At 45.6% G+C, this 16,570-nt stretch overlaps 1 protein-coding gene across 1 annotated transcript in view; it reads left to right on the top strand.

Moving 5' to 3' along the window:
* bahcc1b (BAH domain and coiled-coil containing 1b) overlaps positions 1-16,570 on the top strand; it is a 62,012-nt gene that overhangs the window by 25,169 nt on the left and 20,273 nt on the right. The window contains 11 exon segments of the mRNA XM_034119180.1: positions 1-64; positions 612-2,549; positions 3,373-3,478; positions 4,049-4,242; positions 5,135-5,263; positions 6,474-6,661; positions 7,781-8,165; positions 9,649-10,304; positions 10,306-10,531; positions 15,104-15,270; positions 16,224-16,360. The exon segment at positions 1-64 is cut by the window's left edge and continues 47 nt beyond it. Coding sequence (XP_033975071.1) covers positions 1-64; positions 612-2,549; positions 3,373-3,478; positions 4,049-4,242; positions 5,135-5,263; positions 6,474-6,661; positions 7,781-8,165; positions 9,649-10,304; positions 10,306-10,531; positions 15,104-15,270; positions 16,224-16,360 — 4,190 coding nt within the window.

Genomic DNA, 16,570 nt, shown 5'->3' with positions numbered 1-16,570 from the left:
AGTCCTCTGGATCACCATAGCAACGGCCTCTATGGACAGCACCGATTCTATGAAACTCAAAAAGGTAGGTGTGTGTAAGTGAGTGAATGTGACAAAACTGCTTTATGTACATATATACTTCCTGCTTAATCAGCACTCTTCACAGGACTAAAAACAGCTGTTCACTTGTGGTTTAGTTTTGCAAGTTACACATTTTTTATTTCCTTTTTTCTACATAACTATGACACATTTAAATATGGTGCTTTTGAAATGGGCCCTATCATGCTTTTTTGGGGTTTTCCCTTTTCAATAACTGTGATATTTAAAAAGAAATATTGGTATCATGTTAAAAAAAACAAGTCTGATAATATCTTGTAAATCATTCGCCAATTGAATTGATTACAAAAATCGTGTTTGAGTATAATTCATTTTCCAAAAAGAGTCACAACTCACAATAAACAAAGCTCTAGATATGAGAATATTTTAACGGTTAATTATTTTGGCAACGATAATCATGTAGCGAACATCTGATATTGTGGCATTCCTAATTAAAGCAACTGCAACCTTTCTCAAATCTCACTCTGTACTTCATGAAACCTTGAACTTTACTAACTTAATTTATTTTCCTCCAGATCACTTCTACCTGAGAGGCCTTCCTCCCCAGCCCCCCCTGCTCTCCACCAGTCACAGCCTCCCTCCCCTCTCCAGACCAGGCCACCCACTTGGCTCCTGCAGCCGAGAGACGGACAACGGGGGAGGCGGAGGAGGCGGGAAGAGCACCAAGGACGTCGGCGAGAAAGGAGTATCATCCGTGCCCAAGGCGAAGGAGCGATCGAGCAGCAAGGAGCGGCACCAGGAGAGCAAAGACAAACAACATCCTCACCACCAAACGAACCCTCCGACCGGCCACCACCACCAAGCGTACCCCCACCCTCACCCTCACCACGCTCTTCTTCCTCACCTCACAGGCAGGGAGGAGGACCACAGACACCCTCTGGAGCGACACAAGGAGTACAGTGACAGTCAGGAGAAACATATGAGTGCCTGTAAACTGTCCAGTGGTGGTCCGACAGCAGAGACTGGAGGAAGGGACAGATCTCTGAGCAGCTGCAGTGGTGGAGCTGGTAGACCTCCATCAGGCAGGCGCTGCTCCAAGGATGGCTCTGTAAACGGGGAGATGAGGATCAGCGAATCCTCAGCTTCTTCTTCCAGTGAATGTATGAGAAGAGGTGCATCGTCGGCCATATTGGCGCCTCCAAACCCTCACTCTGTGACTTCTTACTCCATGCCTCCTCCTCCCCCTCCGCCACCTCCTCCTCACGCTTTGCACATGGGCTCCACAGGGTGGCTACACCATGCACATCACCACCCTCATCCGGAGTTTTACTGTCCCCCAGCCCCTCTTACACTCACGCCCTCCAAAGATCCAGCATCTGGCGGGTCCGGCAGGGAGGGGAAAGCAATCAACCCGACTTATGTACCCTCAGCTGGGCCACTTGGAGACCTGTCCGCCTCAGACTGTCGTGGAGCAGGAGGAGGTGGAAGAAAGTCAGATGAGAAGAGCGGAGAAGGATCTTATGACAGTTCCTCTCATCATCACAGTCGAATTAGTTGCCAAAAGAAGGACAAATCCCAGCCGCACCAGCAGCAGTTGGGATATGGAAAAGCCGACAAACCTCCCGACTGGAGCCACCAGACGCAGCACTTCAACAAACCCAACGGGCAGCCCGAGCTGACGTCCTGCAGCCTGGACACATCCTTCAGGGACGTAGAGGTGGTGGACGACGTTTACCGGCCCTCGCTCCCACTCGAGGCCCAGGGGACGCAGCCTAGTGCCGGACAGGGGACATCCAAGAATAGCTCAACTCCTCCATTTAGGGATTGTTCCCTCTCGGGTCCTGATGGGAGGTCGGGGTCGGGGTCGGGGTCGGCGTCTCAAAGGGAAGGACAAAAGGTGGCAAGGATACGGCACCAGCAGCACAGCAGCCATGGAGGAAGTACCGAAGAGAGGGGAAGAGATGGAGGACAGACTGCATCTTCCTGGGGGGCTCAAGGGGGTTTTCAAGAGGACCAGAAGAAAGGCTCCCATCATGCATCAGGTGGTAACAGTGAAGTAAGAGGGCTCAGCTCCAGAGCTCCAAACAGTGACCAGCCTCCACCTCTATCCCGCTCCGCAACGCACAACGCGGAGGGCGAGGGCAGCGCCATGAAGAACCTAATGAACTACAGCTCCCAGCAGCCTCTTCTGCTGCCACATCGAGGCCCATTTGGAGGTCTGGGCTGCCTCAAGCAGGGTGGAGAGAGATCAGAGAAAGGGGACAAGGGAGGAGGAGCTAAAAGCAACACCTCCCTGCAAGACCCTCCCAAACAGTCGCTGCCTCCTCGCCGAGGCTCTGCTAACGAGGGCGAGAGGGGGGAGCGAGGGGGGAAGGAGGCGGGGGAGGCAGGTGAGGGGGAGGTGCGACAGCCTCCGGTGGGTATTGCGGTCGCGGTAGCCAGGCCCCCCCATCGTTCCCCAGACAACACCCCCGGACACAGCAGACAGGGCAGGGTGCTGCCCAGCATGAAAGGTCAGACATCATTAATGCTCCTTGCTCTGAAAGTCAATTAATGCTATTTCTGTGCTCTGGGCTTCATTAAGGCGGGGGGGGGGGGGCGTCAGTTTGAGCACAGCTATTGGTGTGTACACTATCTTATATTTCTGGGTCCTTTTTTGATGTGTACTGAGGACTTATTTCCGTAATTAACTGGCCAAATGGAGACAAATTAGCAGAGAAGCTTTAAGCATGTCCGACCTTTAGACTCAAACAGCTTCTGCTTTTAACCTTTAAATGGGCATTCACATATAAATATTTGGGAAAATTAATTGATTGCTGTTTCATACATAGTAGACATTAATACATCCGTGTTACACCTATATTATTCCGTTATTACACCCAAATTAAACCCTTTTTAAACGCATATTACACTGTTATTATACCCCTGTTACACCCATATTACGCATGAATACACCCCACTACATCCATGTTACAACAATATTACATTCCTATTACGCTCATATTATACTGTAATTACACCTATATTACACTATTATTAAACCATAATTACACTGATATTACATCTTCTACACACATGGACACAGCCTGTCAAATGACTGTAACCCCCAGGATACAGAAACCATTCCTGAAGTGTTATTTGAATAGTTATATGAAGCATGTGGAGGGTTTATTGGTATACAAGAAAAAGTAACAATTTCTGGCACACAAAGAAAAATCCCTATATAAGATTATGTGTACGAGCGTCTGCACATAGTCTTCGGTTCTTTTTTTGCTTTCAGATGTACTTGTCTGAAAAACCGTCATGATATTTAATGTCACTTTGATTGTATTACAGCCGTATCACGCCCCATGTATCCTCTGGGTCGGGAGGCAGAGGAGAGGAAGAGGATGACAGAGGAGCAGATCAACCTTCATCATCTGGACAGAGAAATGATCATGAGGTAAATACACACACACACACACACACACACACACACACACACACACACACACAACCACACACACACACAACCACACACACACACGCACACGGTAGCATCTATTCAGGTTTTCTTCTCGTCTGATAAGCTGCACTTCTTTTATTCTCTCCCAGTCTGCGGCTCTGCTTCTCTTTTCTCTCATCCCCTCACTCCATTTACTCTTCTCACCCTTTGATGTAGTATTTCTGTACTCTCTCCCTCGTCTCCCCCCCCTCTCTAAGATGAGATGTGGTGCATTAATGTTACAGGGACTAATACGAATGTCTCTGAAGTATCAGGCTCTTATTATGTAGTCATATTAGGGGAAGAAAACATATAATGAGAACTCATAGACCAGGCACAAGATGATAGCTGTTCCTGTTGCCGTCACATTTTCCTTTTTCTTGATGATTATAATGGTAGTAGTGGTAATGAAGATGACAAGGATGAAGATAATGATCATAATGATGGTGATGGTGGTGGTGATGGTGGTGATGATGGTGACTATAAGAGGGATAATGAAGATAATGACAAAGTTCAACGCCTCAACAGGGAAAACAAGGAGCGCGTGGAGTTCGCCCGGATACACCCTTCCAGTAGTTGCCACGGTGACCTGACCTCTCACCTCCTGGTTCCCGGGGGGGCGAGCAGGTTGGGGTCGGACCCGGCCGCTCACGCTCATCCGGCCCACCACCACTGGATGCAACGCACAGGAAGTCCCTCCCTCTGGATGGGACACTCATACGGTGAGTGGAGCGGAGTGGAGGGGCGCATCATAATGTTTTATGGGCATGGAAAGTTTATCTGTGTCCCACACATTTTTAAAACAAGGCAATTTAAAGTGCCTTCTAATAAACATTTAAATAATTAAGACAAATGGCAGCAGAAGGATTATATAAAATACATTTTGATAACACCAAGAGAAGACAAATAGATAGAGTAAGACAGGTATAAAACACAAAAACAGTGACAGTGCAGTGTAAGATATTAGATTTAATAAAAAGGCAGCGGTAAAACCTTAAAGTCTACAGTCTTAATTTAAAACAAGTAAGTTGCAGCAAACCTGCAGTGCTTAATACATAGAACATTGTCTGTCTAATTGTATGTTTTTAGATCACATGTAAGTCAGTGTAGGGGTTTGTGAAAGGTCTTTTGGATGTATTATTGATTATTGTTTTCACGTGTCTTTTGTTCAACCATGTGGCCATTGTTCATCATGCGTTCATGTTGAATTCATGTTTTAATGTAAGAAACCCAGGTGTTTAAAACTGTACATTTACAAACCTTTATTGACAGAACATAGGTTTAATAACAACAGCAAACTGTTGACATTTTTTGTCATCAAATCATATTCATATCATATCAGTCAATCAAGTCAAGCCACAATATAACGTTGTTTCTCACTTTCATTTAAGTAATAACATCTGAGTCCTTTAGTCTTGACATGACACACTTTGCAAAAGACCCAAAAAAAGACAAGAAAGTGGTCTTTAAAAGGGTCCTCTCTTCTACTTGTGTTTTGTTTTTGGTTCAGTGGATTCCACATGGTCCATTCCTTATGCAAACCACAATCTTTTCAGAGAAGTAAAATAAGTATGTAAATGCTTTCCTCATTTGACTAAATACATTGTTTTCCAGGTCTGAGTCACGTGGGGATGAGCCCCGGCTTCCCAGCGGGTCTGCAGCCCGTCATGGGGTCGCTCACCCAAGACCCCAACTCCCAGCTGGTGGTCCTCCCGACAGAGCCCGGGCCTCATCATCACCTCGGTAGTCTAAGCATCTTTTCTTACAACACACACAGAGCTCAGACACTCACTGCCCCCTTCGCTCCCTCCTTCTCTCGTTTTGTACCATCGGAGCCGCTGCCATTTCTCTCCCAGAGTTTTAGTATCATTGGCTAATCATAATATAATGCTCAACTAAGTCCCTCTGTCAGTGGGACCGTGTTTTATAGCTTCGTTAATGGGAGCAGCTATTCCATCGCCGCCCTCTGCATGTGCCAAGCGTTATGCAAACCATTTCAACTGGCGCTCATCTCCTGTGTGGTGGAGCACTGGACTTCGTGTGTGTGTGTGTGTGTGTGTGTGTGTGTGTGTGTGTGTGTGTGTGTGTGTGTGTGTGTGTGTGTGTGTGTGTGTGTGTGTGTGTGTGTGTGTGTGTGTGTGTGTGTGTGTGTGTGTGTGTGTGTGTGTGTGTGTGTGTGTGTGTGTGTGTGTGTGTGTGTGTGTGTGTGTGTGTGTGTGTGTGTGTGTGTGTACGTACGGACGGCTAGAGTTAGTTGTGCTCATAACTGGAACAAAAGAAGACATTGCTTAGTGTTATGGGGTTGTATTGTACATCTTAGCCATTTCTAGAGGGAGAAAATAGTGTGCGTGTCTTTGTGTGTGTGTGTGTGTGTGTGTGTGTGTGTGTCAACGCTGCTTTGCAAACAGGCTGTGAAATTTAATTATCTCCCGCCTCCCTTGCCTCGCTCCGTGGGAGTTCCTGCAGAGAGGGGAAGTGCATCCACTGAACCCTTCCCCTGGGAAACATTAGCCCACTCAGGCTAATCTCACAGAACAAAGGTTCCCAGCGACAAGGCAGCCAAGGAGGGATGTGTGTGTGTGTGTGTGAATGCAGGTACAAGTGTGTGTGTGTGTATCCTAACTCATACAGTATGTGCCCAGGGTTGGGGCTTTGCAGAAAATGAATGTTTCCTTGAATAGTGATACAAAAAAGAGAGTTCAAGTAGGTGAATGGAGGGAGGTGAAGCATGGATTGATTGATTGCGGCCAACATACGGTTCACAGTTGTTACATGTTTTACTTAAAGTGGCAGAGTTTCCTGCAACGCTGCAAACATGTATGTCCCAACTTGTTGCTTATTCTGAATGTTTAGCGATATGCAGACAGAAATATCTTACTCCCTTTTCTTTTTGCACCCATTTTCTATTATTCATATCAAACTAAATGCTCTTTTTCTTTGTCTGCCACTCCAGATGTTTTGGAGCAGTCAGGTCTGTGGCCCCCTGTGTACGGAGGCAGAGGCCCTCCCTCTCACCTGCAGCACCACCAAGTCTACTCCCGCTCCTCATTCCTCCGTCAGCAGGAGCTCTACGCCCTGCAGCATCAGCACCAGCAGCAGCAGAGAGCCATGGAGCACATGCAGCGACACTCAATAGCACAGGTAACCAAAACCAATACAATGCATTTCATTAAAACAATATTGCATTTTGAATATAACTCATTTTGGGAGAGGTTACATTGTAGTCTGAACTTGTGAAATGCCGTTAACATATTTTTGCGCAATTGTGGACGATTGAGAATTAGGAAGTGTGGAAATATTGTGAACTTGCGCAAACAAGTGAATCTTGACCTCCTTGATTAGTCAGGACTTTTTGAGAGAAGAAGCCAATGCAAAGTCACACTCAGCACTACATTACATTATTTACGCCAATTACTTCCTCTTTTCCTTAGAAAAGGTTTTCACTGATAAGGAGGTGTAGGTGTGGCACTTTTGCGGTCTCACATTAGCCGCGTTCACACCGGAGTACTTTTCCCCGTACTTTTCGCGTTTAGTTCCGTTAGTACCCCTTATGTCGCGTTCACACCAAAAAGAGTACTGAGTGCCGGGAACTTTTACCCCCATTTTTAGTGCCTGCTGAGAGGTGGTACTTTCCTGGGGGAAAAAAGTGCCCCAGTTCTGATTGGCTGGGCGAATTGCAAACCACGCCCCGTAAAACTCTGAAATGTTTTGTAGAGCCGCCATTTTATTATCCTCGCATTAGCATTATTAGCATTAGCATTAGCCCAGCGCACAAACGCAGAGAGACTAACTTATGGCAACACAAAATAAAACATGGGGGAGTCCCAGCAGCTTCTACTGAAGCCAGTCCCCAACTCCGGGGACTTCCGGCCGGGGACTTCGGGTGGCAGTATACGCCGTGAAGTTGTTTGCGGCCTGCCAGTAAACCCAAAGCAGAAGAAGTAGAAGTGACGTCAGCGGCTCATTTGCGTAATCTTCCCTCAGGGACTTATTCCGGTGTGAACGCTCTTTAGTTCCATAGGGGAACTAAGTGCTGGGAACTAAGTACGGCAAAGTACTTGGTGTGAACGTGGCTATTGCTAGATCATTTGGCGATCACACAGTGTGGCTGACTTTTTAGAAGACTATTTGATGTTTTTGTTTATATTGTGTTTAACTATATTGTAATTTAGGCAGACTGCTTGAGATTTTATGCAGGAAATATCAGAAAATTAAATTTGAGGATGATTTATTCTTCCCTCTCTGCTTCCTCATCTACAGAGAAAGCACGAGGAGCATGCTATCACAATAGAGGAATCTCCCCATGAATCTTCTGCATCCAGAACTCCTTCCTCTTCATCCTCCTCTTCGTCCACTGCCTCCTCTCATGTGACCAAACCCTTCTCCCACACACCCCCTCCACCCAAGACGCCCACCCCCTCCCCGGGGATGTGTCCCAGCAGCCGTCAGTCTCCGTGCTACCACTCCCCGTCCCGGCGGTCCCACCCTCCGAACCCCCTGACCCCCGCACCGAGCCCTGCAGCGGCGGCGCCTCGCTCCCCCGCCCTAAGCCCCGCCCCCTCACACCTCTCTAAGGGGCTGGAGAGGGGCAGTGACAGAGGGGAGGGACAGCCACCGCAGGACTACCCACAATCCCTAGAGCCAGGTGAGTGTGTAGACAGGTTAACTTTGGCAATAGAATGGTGCAGTGACGACGTCTTTTTGTAGGCCAATAGGAAGTTGGCAACAGCAAGGGCTCCTGGGATTTTTCTATTGCATTTTGGATTATTGGAGAAAATAAGATCTTTGGCAAAGAAACATTTATGATACTTCCACATTTGTTCAGCACGATATTCTCCACATATTAACACAACTTTATGTGGGAGTAGAATATTAACGTTAGGCTATATGAGCTAATTTACGCGCCAGCACCGCTAAGCTAGCTAATGTTCGGCGTGATGGCGTTTAGTGGTCCCATTTTTCACCTTTTCAGCAACCATAGTTTTTAAATTCACCAGTGGGGTATTTACTGAACATTTTTATGTCATAAAACAAAACATGAACATCTCTTCAGCTTGTGTTAGCCAAAGGACTTATTTCAGGCGTCATAAATACTTTAAAAAAATGCTAACTTTAGGACAAGGCAACGGGAAGTTGTTAAATGCTAACTCATTCCTGGGTTTAAGGACTTGTTCCTGCACCCCTCTCACTCTGATTTAAAAAACAAAAACTTTATCAGCAGGTTGAAAAGTCAGACAACACAAATATAGGCAGAGAGTTAGAGACGAGGCAGAGACAGAGATAGAGAGGTGTAGTGGGACAGAACACAAGAGAGTAAGATAGAGGATGCTGCTGCAGAAATGTAGCACCGGTCTTTGAAGCGTGGTATTCTTTTGATTTTGCAGAAATTGTTTGAAGCATGGCCGATCCCTTGCTCTGTGTGCCCTTGAGTGTGTGTGTTTGTGTGTGAGCATTTATTCTCAGAGAGCTAAAGAGGGACAGCGGGCAGGTCAGTCATTAAGGTCAAAGAAAGCATATGGGCACTCAGTGTGTGTGTGTGTGTTTGACCTGCCATAGTGCACCTGTGTGTGTGTGTTTGACCTGCCATAGTGCACCTGTGTGTGTGTGTGTGTGTTTTTAAGCTTGCATGTGTGTCACGAGACGAAGGTCAGAGAGATCTTCAGACGGGCTCTCCTTATCCTTCAGGGGTCCTTGAGAAAGAACATGCGGAAGGATATGCATTCATCTGGCTGTGTTGTCAGGGGGGCGGAGGGATACCATCAATAATAGAAAGCGCATGGGTGACAGGGCCGGCGCTGCAATCACAGGAAAACGGCAGGGTGTCATCAATATCCCACATAGATCTATACACTCACTCACACACACACATCCAAAACATATACTTTACACTACTGTACACACACACGAGCACGAGCAGACACTGTGTGTTTTCGGCACCCTGCTGTCAGTGTATTATGCCGACTGTAATCACGCGCGTCATCCTCTGCCTGAACAGAATGGCAATGAATACAAAAAGGGAAAGGGCCTCTCTATTTTCTGATGCTTTTTAATATTATTTTGTACAGTTTGTCCGATAGTGAAATGGTTTTATATGCTATTTGACGTCGGCTTTTTCTTATTTCCTCCAGACCTACCACCTGTTTACACCTACCCTCCGATCACCATGGGTTACAAGGCCGGACCCTCACCTCCGGAAGCTCGATTGGCCGAACAAGCCACGGTGGAGGCGGAGCCAGCAGAGCCCGAGTCCAAGCCCCGCCCACATCCGTTCCACATCACCGTAGAAGAGGAGAGGGGGGAAGAAGAAGAAGAAGATAGAGACTGTGAAGTTGTGGAATCCCGGAGTACAGTTGTGATCGAGGAGAAGGAAGAGAGCAGGGTGGAAGTGAAAGGATTCTCCGAGCCCAAGAGCGAGATTTCTGGATTGCCGCCATGCCCTTCCCCGGCTCTGATCCAAGACTCAGCTTGCCCCGCCACAGCCACGGGCAAAACCCTAAAAGTAGAGCTCTCTCTGGGCTGCCTGGGCCAGAAGGCCGGCCTGGAGGAGCCCCAAATATCCAAAGAGCAGGAGGATGATAATAAACATGGAATAGAGGACATGGAGGGAGAAAAACTGGGGCCTGAACCAACAGAATGTACTGTGTTTGTAGAGGAGAAGGTGGAGGACAAAGAAGGAGAGAATGTAGAGGTGGTGGAGGATGAGGAGGAGGAGGAGAAGGAGATTCCAGGCGAAAACTCAGTGGAAGTAAGGTGTGTTTCTCCTGGTCTTCCCCCCTCCTCTGACACCCTCCTCCCCCCCCACCCCGGGCACAGCAGCCCAGACACAAGGCGCCTACATGTGGAGCCTGGAGCTCCTGATCGCTGCCACTCTATGCGCCTCCAGAGATGCCTTGTACCCGCCTGCTCTTGCTGTCAGGGCCCCCAGCCCCCCCCCACACCACGGCATGGAGATACTGGGAGAACTGGCCGAGCTGGAGATCCAACAGAGGAGCAGAGAGAAAGACGCTGAGGGTGAGTTCATCTGATGTTTCTGTTTTGTTCTGCTGAGGCCTTCAAGTCAAAGTCAACTTTATTGTCAATCTTTCAGTTTGTGTGTACAGACAGAGAGATCAAAATACCGTTTCCCACAATCCCAAATACAGAAACAAAGAGGCCTTCCAACGTGATGTCATTTGCGAATATTTGAAAGTCTGAAATATCTCTGAAATTGAGCCAAAAATTCCCAGAGTAATTTAGTGTATACTTTACAGTTTACAGTCCTTTCTATTTCTTATAGTGAAACTGTTGGTTATTTTTTATATATTTATTTCTTGGTCTACATAATTCCAGAAAATAGAGAAATCTCTTCTCGATTTCTTGTTTATTCAGACCAAATTCCATCATTTGATAGTCAAAATGCATTTTTCTACCATTTTGCATGAAAAATTACTTTAACGTTGGCTGATTATCAAAAAATCGCCAAATTATGTTCAGAGAAATTGAAACACCAAATAATTGTACCATATCCAGGATCCTTTTTAAATAGGTCCTGTGTACAAATGACATCATCTTGTTGTAATAAAAAGGACAAGAAAACGTATAAAATTAGATCAAGGACAAATCAAAAAATGTACTATAGCCTAATTCTTTTCCTGACTACATAGACACACATGAACACACACAGCAGGGCCTGGAAGTGTGCAATCCAGATGTGGACCTCAACACACACACAGACACACACGCACGCACACACACACACACACACACACACACACACACACACACACACACACACACACACACACACACACACACACACACACACACACACACTTTGCCACTCGCTGCCCTGCTTACTTCCTCTGCTCTGACTCTGTTTCTTGCCTGTAGACCATATTTTCTCCTCTGGGAGGGGGTGGTGTGGTTGTGTGTGTGTGTGTGTGTGTGTGTGTGTGTGTGTGTGTGTGTGTGTGTGTGTGTGTGTGTGTGTGTGTGTGTGTGTGTGTGTGTGTGTGTGTGTGTGTGTGTGTGTGTGTGTGTGTGTGTGTGTGCGTGTGTGTGCGTGTTAATGCGTATGTCCTGGCTTCTGTCTGAAGCTCAGCTCATTTGTCCATCTCTGTGTCCCCATTAAACACACACACACACACACACACACACACACACACACACACGCGCACACACACACACACACACACACACACACACACACACACACACACACACACACACTTTGCCCAGTGTGTCCCCCAGGCTCTGGCGTCTTGCTTTGCTAATTAGACCCTTTCCTTTAAAACACTTCTCCTTTAAGCGCTCCTATTTTCCTCTCGTCCCTCTGAGAGAAAGTGTTTTTATTTATGCCAGCATCTGTGTGTGTGCGTGTGTGTGTTTGCATACATTTGTGTGTGTGCATGTGCGGCGGAGTGTGTGCGTAAGCTGTTAAGTAATCCCAGATGAATCCCGGCGCTCCTCCATCAGAGTCTATGTGTCTCTCCACCTCCTCCCTCTTTGTTATTTCTCCCCCCTCACCTGCTTCTCCTTTCTCTTTTTTCTTTTTTTATTAAACCAATGTAATCTTGTGTGTAAATCCTGCCTCTGCAAGCCTTGTCGACAGAATTAATAAGTGTAAAAAATCACAAGTCGCTCTGCAGCTGTCTGTGCATGCATGTGTGTGTGTGTGTGTGAGAGAGATACCGAGTGTGTGCATTTGTTTACATGTGCGCGCACGTGCTTAGCATGTGTAATAGGTGTGAAATCAATAAGTCCTGTCGCGGCGTGGAAAACGTTTTCTCCAAATTGCAACACATTTATTTGAAACCCGCCCTGTCCGCGCTGCATGGAATATTATTAATACCGCTCGTGGCAGTTTTGTCATCCTGAATGTGTTTGGGAGATGAAACCGATCCCAGACAGATGCATTAATGCCGCTCCTCCACGCGGAAGATATCTCAGCCGTTTGCAGGAGATCGCAATTACAGATTAGGGAATCAAGAGATGCTTTCCCCCTCCAGGATAAATTAGCAGCATTACTTCTATTTACACTACACTGACATTACACTGGAAAAACTCAAACGTTGGCTTTAATTACATTTATTTTGTCAACAAATGTCTCATAACTGTATTACGTTAGTTAAAAGCAATACAATTAAGTTTAACCTAATATTCTTTATTTAAACTTAATATTATCTACCTAATACAGTCATGTGAAATCTGTTGACATGATACATTTAATTAAAGTTTCAGTGTTTTCAGTTTTTGTCTCTCTTAAAACCTTTGAATATTTGTGTAACATCTGTGAAATTGAGCCAAAGAGTAATTTTGTGTATCCTTTACAGTTGCAACAAGCAATTACTTTCTATTTATTACACTTAATATGCTGATTATTCTTCTAGATTTATCGTCTGGTCTATACAATGCGAGGAAATCGTGAAAGAATTGACAGTTTGTTTTACATTTCTTGATATTCAGTCCAAATCCTAACGATTCTGAATCTATTATGATTGGAAATAGAGAGACTAAAAAGCATTTTCTGCCATTTTTGCATAATTTAACGTTCTTCTACTTGACTCGCCAAATAATCGCTGCGACTCTCCTTTCAATATCTTACCTTAATATAAATGACGTCATCTTGTTGTTATAAAAAGGACAAAAATACTACATTAAGGAGAAATAAAATTGTTTTACTATAGCTTAATTATTTAGTATAAATGAGCAGCATTACTTCTATGTACACAGACATGGAGGAGCTGTTTGTGTCATAGTACTCCTTTAAGTTTCAGCTCAATAAACTTCCTTAATGGCCCTTAATGACGACTAGGCCCATATTAACTGTAATGGTTTTTAATTTTCCTCCACTGTTTTCGTTTTTTCCCCTGTGCTTCCTCTTATTACACCACTCACACCCTTTAGGGACCCAGTGTGGTGTTATTACTGTGTGTGTGTGTGTGTGTGTGTGTGTGTGTGTGTGTGTGTGTGTGTGTGTGTGTGTGTGTGTGTGTGTGTGTGTGTGTGTGTGTGTGTGTGTGTGTGTGTGTGGCATGTGTGTGTGTGGTGCATTGTGGGCGGAAGGTATCTATTGATCGTGGCCATCCTGCAAACCAGGCGTGGTGATGTCAGCGGTGATGTCATCCTGTCAGGGTAATCGGAGCGTGCCATTGGCTCAGAGGTCTGACAGATGAGACGGCGGTGACCTCTGTGAGGCGGGACAGGACAAAGCCTCTCTGTCTCCCCCCTCTCACCTGTCCTTCTCTCACCCGTTTGTTTCTTTTTCGTGGATGAAGACTCCATCCTTCCTCTTCTTTCTCTATGTTTACTGCATTTCTGTCTCTCACACACACACACACACACACACACACACACACACACACACACACACAGAGGTTTTAATAACGTCAGATGTCAGTGAATAGGCCGTGCAGCTCCAGTGCGCAGACTGAGAGTGATCCAGTAAACCTTATCCTTTCTATTCTCTCCTCTCTTCCAATCATTTCATCTCTATCTCTTTCCTTTCCTTTCTTGCCTTTCCTTTTTATTTCATTCCTTTCCTTTACTTCTCAATCCTTTCCTTTCCTTTCCTCCTTCCTCTCTTCCGTCCTTGCTCTCTTCTCTCCATCTCCCTCTCCTCCGTTCCTTTCTTTTCCTTCTTAACTCTTCTCCCATATTCCTTTTCCTTATCTCCCTCCTTTATTTTCCTCTCCTCTCTTCCTGTCCTTCCTCTATTCTCTTATCACCTCTCCTTCTTCCCTTCCTCTTCTTCTTCCCTTCCTCTCTTCTCATCACCTCTCCTCCTTTCCTTGAAGGGGAAATTGGATTCTGTCCATGTCCATAATGAGGAGATGTAGGAGAATAAATAGATAGCTCAATAAACACTTTGCCTCTTATTGCTTCTCCTCCCCTTTACTCCCCACCCCATCCCTCCCTTCTTCTCACTGCGCTGCACTTCTCCTCCTCCTCTTCCTCCCTCCTCCCTCCCTACACCTCTCCTTCTCCTTCTCTCCAATTCTGCCTCGCACACTCATGTCTGCGAGGCTCAGCGAAAATGTTTTAGATGCACGTGTGTGTTCAGTTGAGTGAGTGTGTTTGATTTGTCTAGGTTTGTGTGTGTGTGTTTTAATATGTGTGTGTGTGTGTGTGTGTGTGTGTGTGTGTGTGTGTGTGTGTGTGTGTGTGTGTGTGTGTGTGTGTGTGTGTGTGTGTGTGTGTGTGTGTGTGTGTGTGTCTCATGAATATTCTGTTTCATCCGCTGGTGCTGTGACAATGACAGAGTTAATGACAGTGACAGATGTAGAGATCGTTTCTCTACCGCTCCCTCCTGTGTGTTTGTGTGTGTGTGTGTGTGTGTGTGTGTGTGTGTGTGTGTGTGTGTGTGTGTGTGTGTGTGTGTGTGTGTGTGTGTGTGTGTGTGTGTGTGTGTGTGTGTGCTATTTAGCAGGAACACCAGTATACATCAAATAAACTACACAGCTAATATCATAAATATCACCACTTTTCAAGGCACGGTTTCATCGTTCCAGAAATAAATCCGTTGAGCGCGCAGCACGTTTTATACGGCAGTGTCAGCCGCTGTGATGTCTCAATCTAATCCCAAAACCATCCGTCTCCTTGCAGGTGAGGACATGCTGACCTTCGACCTCCACAGTCTGGCGTCGCTGGCGGCCGCCCGGGCCCTGGAGGTGGGGGGAGGGGCTGTAAACGTGGGGGCGGACCGGCAGTGTCCAATCAGGACGAGGCTCGACCTGCGCAGGAAGTGCAGCTGGACGCCTCGCCACGAGCCGGTGAGGCTTCACTGAATGTTTAGTGTTTGTTCATGCACACATCAATCATTCATGCTGAAACTGTTGAACAATGGACACGCACCTTATTTGTTTGTTATTTTACTAAGCTTTAAAAAATGCATCCCAAATATGATACCAGAAGAATATATATATATATATATATGTGTTTCTTCTTACCTTTTTAGGCTTTAATCTATTACTTTAAATGAAGCAACTGAAGGCTAAGAAAATGTGCCCAGAACACCATTAAGTGTAACCTTAAGACATCCTCCATGCAAACTCTGTATTGTATGCTGTGTTGTAAGTAATAGTAGTCAGACAAATATCATTTTTATTATCAATGGTAAAATTAAATTACTATTGTGGCTTCTTAGTTAAATGAGAAGTACATTTTTTGTGGTTTATTATTGAAGTTATGTGCAGAAATAAAAATAATACAGTACATTTTTATAAAGTCTAAGATCAACCAACGCTATTTTCAATTTTAACTGAATCTGATTTGAGACGATAAGCACCTGCTGTACGGTGGATCAACATACCTTTTCTTTAAACAGTCCCAGAAATAAATCTGGCTACAGGAAATATATTAAATGCATTCAGGGTTATTCAAAAACATTATTTTTTTAGATGCATACTATTAGAAATATTTTCCTAAAAACCTTTAAATCACTGATAGAATTCTCGTTACTGTTGACACTTGTTTTATATCCCATAAAACCTTAACTTTAAGCATAAATGTACATGTATAAACATCTGCATGGACAGATCTTCTAAAATACAGATCGATCTATCCAATCATCAAGCTGCTCAAACAAAAGCTGACCACTTCACATCCAATGAATGTTAAACTCAGATTGTGTTCAGCATTGACATTCCTCTGCTTTCTGTGTGTGTGCGCGTGCGTGTATCTGTGTGTGTGTGTGTGTGTGTGTGTGTGTGTGTTTGTGTGTCAGGTGTGCCCAGTGAAGGGCTCCATGGAGACGATGGGAGGGGAGGAGCTGTCCATGCGTGTCCAGCTGGCTGAGCTACAGCGCCGCTACAAAGAGAAACAGAGAGAACTGGCCAAGCTACAGAGGAAACACGACCACCAGTGAGCACACACACACACACACACACACACACACACACACACCCACACACACACACACACACACACACACACACACACACACACACACACACACACACACACACACACACACTTCTCTTTGTTCATGTTGAGCAGTGCATTCCAGCATTTCTGCTGTCATGCTGCATCCTCCCTGATTGTTCATGACTTTCTGCTCATACTTAATGCAGT

This window comes from Trematomus bernacchii, unplaced genomic scaffold (genome assembly GCF_902827165.1).
Source record: "Trematomus bernacchii unplaced genomic scaffold, fTreBer1.1, whole genome shotgun sequence".
Classification (NCBI taxonomy): Eukaryota; Metazoa; Chordata; class Actinopteri; order Perciformes; family Nototheniidae; genus Trematomus; species Trematomus bernacchii.
Note: the sequence above shows the minus strand (reverse complement) of the source record. Positions and strands in the feature narration are given on the sequence as shown.